This window comes from Cnephaeus nilssonii (genome assembly GCF_951640355.1).
Source record: "Cnephaeus nilssonii genome assembly, chromosome: 6".
Classification (NCBI taxonomy): domain Eukaryota; kingdom Metazoa; phylum Chordata; class Mammalia; order Chiroptera; family Vespertilionidae; genus Cnephaeus; species Cnephaeus nilssonii.
The window spans coordinates 32,797,015-32,811,454 of record NC_137077.1 but is presented as its reverse complement, the minus strand read 5'-3'; the positions used below and the strand labels follow the sequence as shown (position 1 = coordinate 32,811,454).

Here is a 14,440-nt window from a genome sequence, read left to right as displayed (position 1 = left end):
ACCCAACAGCGGAATGACCGGTCGCTACGACATGCACTGACCACCAGGGGGCAGATGCTCAATGCAGGAGCTGCCCCCTGGTGATCAGTGCGCTCCCACAGGGGGAGGGCCACTCAGCCAGAAGCCAGGCTCACGGCTGGGGAGCACAGCAGCCGTGGCAGAAGCCTCTCCTGCCTCCGCCACAGTGTTAAGGACCCCTTGGAGGTTATCCCCCAAGGAGTCCTGGACTGTGAGAGGATGCAGGCAGGCTGAGGGACTGCCCCCCCTCCAGTGCACAAATGTCATGCACCACACCTCTAGTGAACAATAAAAAATGAAATTAAGAAAACAATTTCATTTGCAATAGCACCACAGAGAATAAAATACCTAGGAATAAATCTTACAAAGGAGGTAAAGATTTGTACACTAAAAACTGCAAAACACTGCTGAAAGAAACTAAAGACACATAAATAAAGACATCCTGCGTCATGAATTGGAAGACTTCAATTTGTTAAGATGTCCATACTACCAAAATCAGTCTACAGATTCAATGCAATCTCTATTAAAACCTCAATGGAATGTTTTGCAGAAATAGAAAAATTCATCCAAAATTCATATGGAATCTCAAAAGACCCCAAATAGCCAAAACAACTTAAAAAAAAAAAAAAGAACTTGGAGGACTCGTACTTCATGCTTTCAAAACATTACAAAGCCACAGTAATCAAAATTGTACTGGCATAAAGAAAGACATATAGATCAATGGAACAGAATAGAGTGCCCAGAAATAAACGTACGTACACATATATGGTCAAATTCTCTTTGGCAATGGTGCCAAGAGTACACAATGAGGAACAGACAGACTCTTCAACAAATAACGTTGGAAAAACTGAATAGCCACATGCAAAAAAGTGAAGTGGGACTCTCACATTATATATAAAAATCAACTCAAAATGTATTAAAAACCCCAAACTATGTAACTCCAGAAGAAAATATAGGATAGAGATTAATGACGTTGGATTTGGCAATGATTGCTTGGATATGACACCAAAAGCACAGACAACAAAAGCAAAAATAGACCAACAGTAATACATCAAACTTAAAAACGTTTGTGCATCAAAGGACAGAGTGAAAAGGCAACCTATGGAATAGGAGAAAGTATTTGCAAATCACACATCTTATTGAAAATTTGACAAAGGGCCTAAATAGACATTTTTGCCCCCAAAATAATATCCAAATGGCCAACAAGCATATGAAAAGATGCTCAACAAACCTAATCATCAGGGAAAGGCAAATAAAAAAAACCCACAATAGATACTACCTTGCACCCATTAGGATGGCTACCATGAAAAAAAAAAAATCAGAAAATAACCCGTTGGCCAGGATGTGAAGAAATTGGAACCTTTGTGAACTGCTGGTAGGATTGTAAAATGATGTAACCACTATGCAAAACAATATGGTTGCTCCTCAAAAAACGTAAAACTTGAACTCCATATGATCCAGCAATCCCACTTCTGGGAATATTTCTAAAATAACTGAAAGCAGTGTTCTCAAAGTGATATTTGCACACCCTTGTTCATAGCAGCAATGTCCACAATAGCCAAGAGATAGAGGCAACCCAAATGTCCATCAATAAATGAATAAACGAAATGTGGCGTATACACAAATGGAATATTTTATTTAGCCTTAGGAAGGAAGGGAACCCTGTCAGATGCCACAACATGAATTAACTTTGAAGATATTATGCTAAGTGAAATAAGTCAGTTACAAAAAGACAAGTACTGTATGATTCCACTTATATGAGGTAACTAAATTAGTCAAATTCATACAACAGTGGTTACTAGGGCTGAGAAGAGGGGGAAGGGAGAGCTGAGTATCTGTTCACAACAATGTAAATATAGGTAACACTTCTGAACTATACACTTAAAATGGTTAACATGGTACATTTTGTTATGTGTCTTTTACCACAATAAAAAATATAGAATATGGTTTCTAAACTTTTATTTTTCTTTCCCACAATTAGCCCTCTTAATTTCCCAACCCATCTCTATATTTATGGTGACTTCCCAAAATGGAATAGTAGCTGTTACACTGCTCTGTAACCTTACAGAGGGCTTGCCCACCATCTGACAAGACCCATTCTCTCTATGTTTTTTTTTTTTAGTTAATTAAATGGAAATGGACTTTTGATTCTTTTCTTTGAATATTGAAATCGATATTATCTCCTATTTCTCAACTTTCTGTCTGATAACTTTTCTGCCTGAAATCTACTTGAAAATCCAGAGAGAAGTCAGAGAACTCATAGGACCAATTTAAAAGGCATTTATTGTTTGTTTATTCTTCTCTCCTATTATTGAATCTTTTTTTATTTTACCCTGGTTCTGAATTCTTACCTCCTATTAATTCACACTGGGAGTGCTTGGTACTTGGTGTTAGCTTCAGTCAAATAAGTAAACTCATATGTAATTTTGAAAACATTGCACAGTCCCCAGATGTGATTCTTACCTCCAACAGCTTCACACAGTTAGTGATTTCTTTCTTCAAATTTTCTTCTGCCAAGTCACGGGTTCTTTCTTCAAGCTTCAGTCTTTTCTCTAAGGTGAACCAGTCACACTTAAATCCCAAAGATAATCTGAGAAATTCGGCCTGTTGTCAAATTAACATGAGGGTGAAGGGAGAAAATTGGATGTAGTCAAATATCTCAGTTTAATACTGAATTATACTGAGGCATTTCTTTCTCTTCTCAGCAACATAGTGTTGACACGCAAGACTTTACCTGCACTTGGTCATTACCAAGTGTATGACAGCTGTGCAAAAGCATGAAGCGACTATACGCACATGAGTCTGAAACACTTTTTAAAAGTTGAAATAAAAAATATTTACATTAAACTCACCTCTACCTCCTTCTCATTTGCGGAAATGCTGTAGGATAAGACAAAGAAGTTATTCAAACACAATTCAACAGAAAAGCAAAAAACGTTAGCATGCTATGTGAAGAAGAGCTTACTTGTCACTTTGTTTAAAGTTAACCAATTTCACAGTGGTTACAGGAGGAGAGGAAACAGCAGCGTCTATTAAAAGACAGTAAGATATTATTTGGTTAAAAAGGCTTATTAACAGCAACAGCTAAAGGCACATTCAATAAAATGTTATGTCCTCTCTTCACTAACAAAGGTGTTTCATTGAAGTATGTCTGAGATGATAGCTAGCTAACAATGCATTTGCTGAAACATAGCTTAATGTTACGCTATGTTATTCATTCAGCATGTGGATGAATAGTCTTTGAATCGAGAGACAGCTCAATTTTTCTCTCTGAATTTGGATGTTTGACTTGATCCTGTGGCTAAATGCATACCTTCCTCTGGTGCCCTGGTTCTCTTTCACAGCAAAGTTAGAATAGCAGCAGCAAGAGTAATAGTGATTGTAGTACTAGTAGTAAGAATAATAATAGTGTAATAATAATAATACTGATACTGATAACAACAACATCAACAATACACATGGTCTCAACCATTCAATCACAGGTTTACTACATGCCAGTCCCAAGCAAAGCTCTTTATATGTACTAGTGACACTCTTAATGACAAATTCGCAAGGAGGAAAAGTAACAACTTCATCAGAGCATTTACGAAATAAGGATGATATTATTGTTCTATAGTAGCTAACTTGTATGACAACTTCTCTGCCTAACACTTTTCTAAGTGCTTCAAACACAATTTATTCAATCCTCACAGTAAAACTTCTGTGATAGATACTGTTATTATCTCCAGTTCACAGACTAGGAAACCGAATCACAGTTTACCTACCACACATAGATATCTGGGAGACCTACATAAAACTATGTACATAAAGCATTTAGCATATAGAATGCCCTCAATAAAGGGTAATATCTTTTTACTCATCTTTTCCATTTTGCAGATGAGGAAATTAAGACTCAAATTAAATAATTTCCCAAAGTCAAAGCTAGTCAGAGACTGACCCAGTACAGTGTCTGTGTGACCCCAAAGCCTGAATTCTGCCCACTACTCCCTCCCATTAAAGGTGAAATGGGGAGGGAAGCTTAGAGCACTTGTTCTTTCAATACTGGCTTGTGTACTTTTAGAATTTACTCCCAACATTGGCGTGGTTCTTAGTCCACAACAGGGCAGTAGTCCTCTGGGGTCTAACAATCAGTGGCAACATGAATGTAACTTTTTTAACACAATACAAATGGAATCAAGAATCAGTTCTATTGGCTAATTTTATCTAGTGATGCACAATTTGTAGATGCCACATCTGTACTAAGATTTCACCCATAAACATGCCAGGCAGGGGAAAAAAAGTTCAGATGGGGGTTCAGAGAGAATATTCCTTACCTCCTGCGACACATTCTTTTCTAGGCTCATCTATTGTTTTTGTTTCCTCTTTGGCTTCCTAAAATCATAGAGAGATTTTATTGTTGTACATAAAGAGGGTAGCCTTTATAACCAACTTCCTGTCCTCCCCTAACCCTACCTGGTCAAAACACTAAAACAAAACAAAACACATTAAACTGTACTAGGGTTAAAGAAGAAACAGGACTGGCTCCAGGGAGGTTTCCAATCTAGTTGCAGCATGAAGGACAGAAATATGTGAAAAACTGCAAACAGGATACAAGTTACCACAAAGCAAACTAGGATGAATGGCTAAATAATGGATCTAGACAAGTAGGTGCATGGCAGAGGAAGAAGAGAGACACCATGTCCGGAGTAGCATGGAAAGTCTCTGCTGACATGGAACATGCTGAAGCCTGATGGAGAGGCAGGAGAGGACGGATGAAGAGGGAAAGGAGGGTTGTTCTAGGACTATTGCATGCAGTGGGTCATTGGAGAAACTGCGGCAAAAATAACGGCCAAGATTGTGCTGTTCGGCTTTTACTCCATATGAATTTATGTGAAGGTCACTGATCAACTGTCTTACAAATGTGTCTATACAACAAGAATCTCCACAATAAGAGGGTTATATTGCACTGCCTGGGCAATCTAATGGGAAATCTGTAGGCATGCAATCATTTTATGATAATAACTAGAAACCCGTTGCACGAAGTTTCGTGCAATAGACTTTCACCTGGCTGCCGGCAGCAGTTTTCCGCCAGCAGCAGTTTACCTCTGGCCACCCGCCGATCAGAGCACCTCCCCGAGAGGAACTCCGATCCGGGGCGATCGGCGGGTGGCCAGAGGAAAACTGGTGCTGGCGGAAAACTGCTGCCAGCAGCCACGCAATCGGCCACCACCAGCGTCTTCCGCCGGCCCCATGGGTCCTTCCGCAGCGTTGGCCTAACCACCGGTGGGAGGAGCGGGAGTCGGGGACTCGCGAGTCCCCGCCCCCTGCTCCTACCGCCAGCCAATCGGCCACCCTGAGTCCCGCCCCCCGTGCCTCCAGCCGGCCCAATCGTGGGCGTAGCGGAGTGATGCAATTTGCATATTGCCTTTTTATTATGTAGGATTATTCAACATTCTTAGAAATTTTCCATAAAAATAAGTCTAAGTCAAATTTCCTTGGTAGAGCCATTGATAACCATATCATATAATTTTTCAGGCAGTTGAAACTAAGACCGATAAAATGTAGCAATTGCAACACTACAGGTAAAGCACTGGATCGTTCTTGTCAACATTTAAATATTCTTAAGTTTTCTGAGTCCTCATTCAACCCCATGACCTCTTCCAGCTATGGCATTTCCTCCCTCTCCTGCCCTTCATGGCCACACTTCTGGGAGGAGTTGTCCATGGTTGTTTCCAGTTCTCTGTGTCCCATTGGTCAACAATGAACTGCTCTGCTCCTATATCCAACACACCAAGAAAACTGCCCTCTCAGTTACCCGTGAACTCCCTACTGCCAAACCCCGTGGATATTCTCCAGTCTTTGTCTTACTTGACTTCACTGTGGCGTCTAAGACAATCCATTATCCCCTCTTTCTTAAAGATGTCTCTTCCCTTGGTTCTGCTCTCCCATCATCTCCCTATCACTGCACCTTCTCCTCAGACTCCTCTGCATTGCCTTCTCATATTAGAAAATGGAATCAGCCGAAACCGGTTTGGCTCAGTGGATAGAGCGTCGGCCTGCGGACTCAAGGGTCCCAGGTTCGATTCCGGTCAAGGGCATGTACCTTGGTTGCGGGCACACCCCCAGTAGGGCGTGTGCAGGAGGCAGCTGATCGATGTTTCTCTCTCATCAATGTTTCTAACTCTCTATCCCTCTCTCTTCCTCTCTGTAATAAATTAATAAAATATATTTTAAAAAAAAGAAAATGGAATCACTGGGAGTTAATTATCCTCAGTGCTCTCTTCCTGACTGCCAAATCCTTGGGAAATCTGATCCACATACTTGGTTCTTTGCTGATAACTCACAAGTGTGTATCTGCTTCTAAAAGTCCCATTGGCAAGTTTAAGAAAATGGGTTTATAGTCACATATAAAATCTCCTTACAAACTATTGATGTCTCACATTGGCCTGAAACTTTATTTCCACAAATTCTCCTCTTCTTACTCCCTCCTTCCTCTCATGCTATTGTGTTCATATCTCCACCATGACATCCCTTTTGGCCTCTCACCCCAAGCATTTTCCTTTCACATCACTAATCACACTCCAGTTACGGAGTAACTGTGTGCTTCTTCCCCTAGTTAGAACATACCTTTAAGATAGATATCAGTGTTTTATTCAACCTTGTTTATTGTGCCTTCGCTTATTTTAAAAGTCCTCTACTGATTGATATTGGGCTTGTTTTCAGTAGACCTTTGAAGAGTAAATGAGTGAATTAAAGACTCTGCTGTGTGAACGGGGACAAGTCACAGGGATGCTTTGGCCTCAACTTCTTTATAAAATATTTGTATACTTACATTCTCTAACCCCATGATATTTTGAAAGGAGAAAATGAGATAATGCTTTTAAGAGTATTTTGCAAACTTAAAGGAACAGTTCCACCATTGTAATATATCATTGCTTTCATTGTTAACTCATGTATATTTCCTTACCAGATTTAACATGGTTTTGTTCTCATTCACAGAGCTTTGGAGTGCAATATTCTCATGAGCTGGACTTGTGTCTATGAGAAAAAGAAAACACACTAAACAGTTGGGGAGCTGTATCAAATAAAAGAGGAAGAAATACTGAGGGTGGCAATATGAGCAGACTAGTGAGTAGCACAAGCCTTAACATGTTAGATAAATTCATACTGCATAACTTTAAAGGTGTCCATTGATTCAGAATCAAGACTAGAGAAGCTGAGGTTCCCAGGGAAGCTAGCCATATAATCAGTAGAAATTAACATCTGTATAAATGGCCTTCAAATACTCCAGATTTTAATATATTTTTAAAGGCTGCTGCTGCTTTGTTAAAAAACAAACACATTACTAGTATAATTATAGAAACTGGATGAAGGAAGGATGGGCAATTAGTAGCTTAGTAGCTTTTTTATAGCCTGACAAACAGGTTTTCGAAAATTACATACCTAAGGCTGATAACAAAAGATAGCCTTCTAAAATATGTATCTTTCTAAATAAAATGTTATCAAACTAAGAAGAGAAGATGACTTAAATTATGCCATTCCTTTTTGTAATTTCCCTTTATTTCTGTGTACTTTATTTGCATTGTAATATACTTAATAATGATTTTCCTCTTCACAGGATCCATTGTCCTGAATTTAGCTCAGTGTAGGCACAACAGTTAATAGCTATAGGTAGGTTTTATTCCTTTTTTTTTTAAGAAAAAAAATAGTTGAAAAATGTGTTATATTTTCAAATTTTTATGGAAATAAGAAAAAAATGGTAAACACTTTCTTCAGGGATATACATTTTTCCCCTATGGAAATTTTATTTTCATTTTTCTTTAAGTTTTAAGACAGATAATAGATTCATATGGACCATACATTTAAAAATGTAAAATGTTTCACATGCCATACAGAAACCCACTTTCTGTTGTTTTATCTACCCTTACAAAGATATTTTATACATACATAAAAACTTTTTTCTCTTTCTTTTTTTTTTTTTTACAAATTTTTACATGTAATACATAATTATTGATGTGTGTGGTTTCCTTTTTCAAGAAACAATAGTTCTTTGCTAACCTTCCAAGAAAACAGGTTCCTTATATATGTTTTATGGATCCATATAAGTATTTCATTACATGGATATGTCAAAATATATTAACTAGTATTCTATCCTACTGATAGTTAACTTGTTTTCAATATTTTGTTATTACAGACAATAATACAGAAAATAAAATTCATACATGTCATATTGTATGTGTGTACTTGTAGATCTATAGGATAAATTCCCTGAAATCAAATTGTTATATCACAAGATGTGCACATTTAACATTTTGGTACATATTGGCAAATTCCCCTCCATATTATTTACAGTAAGTGGTGTCTCACTGGGAATGGTAGATAGTAACTACTTTGTTTCCAGAGTCAAGTGGCAGAAAGGATCTAACATGTCATCTAGTTAGTTCTTTTGCCTCCTGAATGGACCATCACTAATTGCTCTATCTCATAACCTAATAGATTCTAATTAGGGTTCTGGAATTTCCTTTGGCTCAGATTCTACATCTGAGCCAAAGTCGAGACCCAGTTGTGGCTAATCAATCTTTGCCATAAAGAAAATTTTATTGAATATATTGTAATTTTGGTTTTGTATACAAAATTGAAAAAAAAAAGGTTGGTAACATTACCATAGTAAAGGCAATAGTCATCTCTTGGACTTAATTTCTCTATACTAAGTCTTCAAATTCTTTTAAAAAAATAATGCAACTGAGAACAGTTACTCTACTAGCTTATAGGTCTGCTTAGTGTTTCAGGTTGGAAACCATACTTGATCCCTTTAAGAGCTTACCTTTGACTTTTATCTTAGCAGAATCTGATCTATCCTTCTTTTTCCTCACAGAGTGATTTACAAGCAAGGTAACCAAAAGCCTTATTCAAAGTTTCTGACCCAGAATCTATCAACAGGAAGAAACTAAGAGCACGGATACTATGCAAAAGTATTTGCCTATGTTCTTCTCATTTGCACACACGTCAGCAGGTCACAGGACATCAAGCTCACAGTTATAATACTAACACTCTATGTTGATATCTTTTCCGAGTCCACTCACCACTTGAAGTTACAGTACTCTCAGTGGATGGCGTGTGTCCAGGAGATGATAGTGTGGTATAATCTCTGCCAAAAGAGTGGAAGAAATATTTTGAGGTGTCAGGTCCAAAGAAATCTCTCAAAAATTAATTGAATATGCATACAAATTCACACACATACAACAGACAAGGCAAACCTGGACTGTGGCAGGCTCTCAGAATTCAAGCGTTCAATACCATTCTCCTTAAGGGGAAAAAAAAGGGAAAAGTAGAAATAAGTCCAACAATTTGACATTTTCCATTCCAGAAAGGTGGTTTTAAGCAAACACTTTCATATAATTTTAAATGAACCCATATTTACTTAGCTCTTTTGGAGAGGATATGGAAATGGGATTACACAAGGCAGATTGATTAGCCTACTTCCTCAAAGCTGTACTTGCAAAAAAATCCAACTTGAAGTATACTTCCACATCTAATATTTAAATAAAAGCTGACAAATTCTTGGGCAAAACAAATTCTAAACATAAAGGGCAGATAATTTGTTTCGTGGACTTAAGTCAAGTTTTCTTTAAACAGAACATTCAATGTGGACATAAAACATTTCTATTTATGGAGATATTATTCAACCTAAAACTTTTGACCTGGTGATTTTAAAATGGTTCTCAATTTTCTAGCTTGACAGATCAGACACTTTAAACTGAATCAAATTCTCAAAGATCTGAAGGATTCCATCTAAGGCAGCACCCATTATTAGGTGCTCAAATGGCTTAACAAGTCCCTGCCTGCTTGGCCAAATGATCTCATTTGAACTCAGTCTCTATCAGGAGTTCCTAATTTGGGGGGAACTTTGGGACATTAGGGTTGATGACTTCACTTATTCTATTTCAAAATATACAGTAGAACATAGGTTTCTCTGTAATAATAAGATTTTCTAATAAGCTTATTTTCATTATTATCTGATCTATTTAGGAAAGTAAATTAAAATTGAGTAAAACTGAAATTATTTGGACATATCAAAAACCTGCACAGGTCCAGCCAGCATGGCTCAGTGGTTGAGTGTTGACCTATGAACCGGGAGGTCATGGTTCGATTCCTGGTTGGGTTACATGCCCGGGTTGCAGGCTTGGCCCCCAGTAGGTGGTGTGTTTCTATCTCTCTCTCCCTCTCCCTCTGAAATTAATTTAAAAAAATACTTTAAAAAGCCGTCTAAAAAACACACAACCTGCACAATGTAAAAAATGGACACATTTAAAGTATTCCATAATCAAACATAAAACGTATTAACTGCCACAACCAACAACAGGTTTCAGTGGCAGGATGCTGGGTATCATACACAGCAGTTAGAATCCATCCAAAATAGACCTGACCATAGCCACAGAAAAAGTGAAGGTCTAGCAAGAGTTTGCTGAATATGTAGTTACCCAGCATATAACAGCAGCTTACATCTATCTGTTGAGCACATTAAAATTTACAAAAGCCCTTTTATGTATCATCTCATTTAATTTCCCAACAATCAGATGCAATGGGTTTTAACAAGAAAAGATTTACTTATTTCAGGTAAGGAAAGTAAAGCCAATGAATAAATGAATTTTCCAGGAATATTCAGAATGGTGGTGTCAGCATGTAAACCCGGATCAAAATAAATATAGTGTCCTCTCCCCTGTAAACAAAACTGTTTCTGAGTCCTAGATGGTTTGGCTCAGTGGATAAAGTGTTGGCCTGCAGATGGAAGAGTCCTGGATTCGATTCTGGTTACAAGCTCTATCCCTGGCCCTGGTCAGGACACATGTGGGAGGCAACCAATTGATGTGTCTCTTTCACATCAATGTTTCTCTTTGTCTCTCCCCCTCCCTTCCACTCTAAGAAATCAATGGAAAAATTTCCTTGGGTGAGGATTAATAACAACAACAACAAACACACACAAAAAAAACCCCCTCACTAACTATCTCTGAGATACCCTAACCCAGGCATTGTGGAGGCAAAGACTTCCAATTATTGTCTTAGATTGGCAGATTATTTAAATATAAATTTTTTAAATGTTCACCTCAAATGTTTAGAAAACTCCACAAACTTTGCAAAGCTAGAATTGATATCTAATTCTCCTACATATTAATACTGAGGAATCCTCTCCCTTTTATTTCATTTCTTCTCTGCTTTAAATATCTTTGGGTCAGATTATATGGGTCAGACTAAAGCCCCTCATGACATCAGTTTAATTTAATTCAACAACTATCATCAAAGGCCCACTTTGTACTAGGAACAGTGACACACAAAAACACAGCTCTTGTCCCAGGAGAGCTCGTAGGCCAGTCAGGAAGACAAATACATAAAACAAATACTTCATATATTACAGGCAGCATTCCACAGAGGAAAGTAATATACACAGAACAGGACAGAGTGGGGTAATATTTGAATTAAATTTTGTAGAGAAATTGTACCTTATACTCTGGGTAGTTAAATAATGATGGCCCTATCCTTAAAAATATTTAATAAGTTTGAATTAGTAATTACTGTATGCTTATTTAACTATATTCCAATATATATAAGAAATAAAGCTATAAAGATAAAAAATAAATATCTTTCAGTTTCATTGAGTATCGTACTTCATAAAAGTCAGCAAAGAATGATTCCTTAACAATAATAAAAATCAGGCCCTTTTCTCAAACCCTAACATATAAAAATTTGTTATGTGTAGCTTGAAATAACACTTATTATTGTGCTATAATTAACAATGTTTGTTACATGTAATAATAATTATATTGCACGAACTAAAAGTTAATTTAGTCAGAAAGAGACATCTTGTATCTATCAGGGTCATGGATACTTGAGTTTGAATTTAAGAAGTATGAAAGAGAATGTAGTTATTTCTTATTTAATTAAACTAGTTTCCAATATGGAAAAGAACCCACCATTTTGCACGCTTTGATTTTTTAAAAAGTCAAATTATTTAGTGTCAAGATAATGAATATAGCAAAAATATAGTTTGTCTCCATCATATTACAAATGTCTCATTTGTCAGAACCTCTTCATAAGCCTCTCTTTTGTCCTAACCCTCATATGTGAAACATTTTTAATGAGAAGCCTTTCGATAAACATAAAATATATATTAAATAAATAATAATTATGAGATTTTGGAGAAATGTCATATATTTGGTAGTGATACATTACTGCATTGTTTTGGAATAATTACAAGGTAAGCAATTGGATATTGCTCCAATTTATTAATCTGTATAAATCTCACTGATCAGAAACAAACCAATATAAAACATATCTCAAACCCAGATTTTCATAAATTTGGTCTACCAAATTTTTTTCCCTTTCTTACAAGAATAACCAGACAAAAGAAACTTTTTTTTTTCAAGTTTAGGGTTATCGTTAATGAAAGTTGGAGACACAGCCCCTCAGGGTATCTGTGCATGTGGAGTCGGGGGTGGGAGATAACTCAGCAAAACTTTCCACAATTGTGCTCTTTTCTTCCAGCTTCAAAAGTCACCCCCATTCCAGCCAGCATCCTGGACCTCTAGGAGAATCTAACTCACACACAACTGTGAGACCTGGCAGATTGTGAACAAGGTAATCTAATGGATATATTAAAACCAAGGAAAAGAAATTGACTAAAAGCAAGAAAAAGAAAGTTGAGATGAGAGACTTACTTACAGAGAAGACTGGCTCAAGTCAATGAGTCCAAAACATGCTGAGAGCATACACCAGGAAGGACGGTCTTCCGTCCCAGCCATTCAAATACCAACCTGCATAGCATTTGCATGCAAATCCATGGTTCAGCCCATTTGCCTTTGATAGTAAGAGTCTAATATAGGGTGGGGTAGCCAAGGTACTCATGAAATAAAGTGAGACAGATTCTCCCAGGGGCTGGGTTAGCAAATGCAGGACACACTCACACTCACACACACACACACACACACACACACACACACACACCACAGCAGTATGATGTCAATATTTAGATAGAAAAATATGAACAATAAGAAATAACCTTTAAAATATTAGTAAGGGCAATGAATAGACCTAGATAACCCCCTCCCCCAGGTTATTTTATTTTTGCTCTTCTAGATGCTGTTACTTTATAGATTTTCTGATCAGAAACCCTTCCACTAATTCATGTTACCAATTTTTACTATTACATCTATTTTAAACACTTGATGCTACTCAAATAAATTAATACAACTTTCTGAGAAAAACAAAAATCGAATAAAAGGCACTTAGATAGACTTATTTCATCCTAACTTAAAAAAAAAAAACTACCTTGACTTGATTCAGTGTTAGTTTCATATTCTAAAAAAAGAAATGTACAATGAGTGTCAAAAGATTGCAACTGCTGTAACCTAAACAAAACTAAATTGCCTCACAGGTGGTTGGTTTTTTGTTTTGTTTTGTTTTCCCAATTTCTAAATAAAAGGACACCACACCCTCTGATCTCCAGGACACACCCACCACTTTGAGGTTCCTTTATAATACAGTTATCAATCAACTTCTACATGTCCCTATTTTGCAACTGGCAGTGTTATTTATTCTCCAAGGTTATTAATGCTGCACCCATGCACAGCTTGAGAGAACAGGATGGACAATAGCCAGAAAATCTTCTGAGATAATTTTAAAAGAATCCTGCCCTTTGCCTCACAAATCACCTCCTCCTAGTGATAGTGCCTCTTAAACAAAAAACATGTTATAACACGAAGACCTCAAAGGGAAGCAAAACACACTATTTGGTGTATGTGATTTTTTTAACGCCAAAGGAAAAACAGAAATTCATCTTTATATCCTCTGACCAGTGACAAGATATCCTCTGAACTCCACACCGCTGATAATTCTGATTCTGGATGACAGTTACAGCTAATTTCTAAGAGTTTACTATGAAGCATGCAGTACATTTGTTAGAGTGTCTTGTTGTAGTCAGATCTGAGATTGGAGTAGGTAGAGGGGAGAATCAGGTTAGTTCTCAGAAATTTTCATGAAACTTCTTAGTTCTTGAAGTGTTTGCAGACACACACAGGTCCAGCTTTGCAAAGTTCTAGGAACCCTTTGGCTGCAATTCGGACTTAATGGTAGGAACAATAAAGAAGGAAAGGAAGATAGGCTCTAAGGAGAGACAACTGGGCCCCAGAAAGAAATTGCCACGAGTGAGGCAGAATTGAGGAAGTGGGCACTATGTACAGCTGGGTCTAGCTACTGAGGGAGCAGCAATACTTGATTCAGTGGGAGGCTGGGCTCCGACCACAGTATCTACCAGCCCTAGTGGATGATTGACATGCCTTGAAAAGTAGAGGATAATTTTAAAAATGCATCACAAGGAGTCTACTCAATGAACACCACAGTAAGACCCTGCTGTACAAGTGCTGAGACCATCTCTCTACTGACCAAGCAG

General features: G+C 37.4%; 1 protein-coding gene across 1 annotated transcript in view; it reads right to left on the bottom strand.

Moving 5' to 3' along the window:
* IRAG2 (inositol 1,4,5-triphosphate receptor associated 2) overlaps positions 1 to 14,440 on the bottom strand; it is a gene marked incomplete at its 5' end in the record, with an annotated part of 82,057 nt that overhangs the window by 11,555 nt on the left and 56,062 nt on the right. Inside the window, 7 exons of the mRNA XM_079775529.1 lie at positions 2,482 to 2,622; positions 2,871 to 2,898; positions 2,984 to 3,047; positions 4,332 to 4,389; positions 6,965 to 7,035; positions 9,081 to 9,145; positions 9,255 to 9,301. Of these exons, the coding sequence (XP_079631655.1) occupies positions 2,482 to 2,622; positions 2,871 to 2,898; positions 2,984 to 3,047; positions 4,332 to 4,389; positions 6,965 to 7,035; positions 9,081 to 9,145; positions 9,255 to 9,301 (474 nt within the window). The remainder of the gene's footprint in view (positions 1 to 2,481; positions 2,623 to 2,870; positions 2,899 to 2,983; positions 3,048 to 4,331; positions 4,390 to 6,964; positions 7,036 to 9,080; positions 9,146 to 9,254; positions 9,302 to 14,440) is intronic.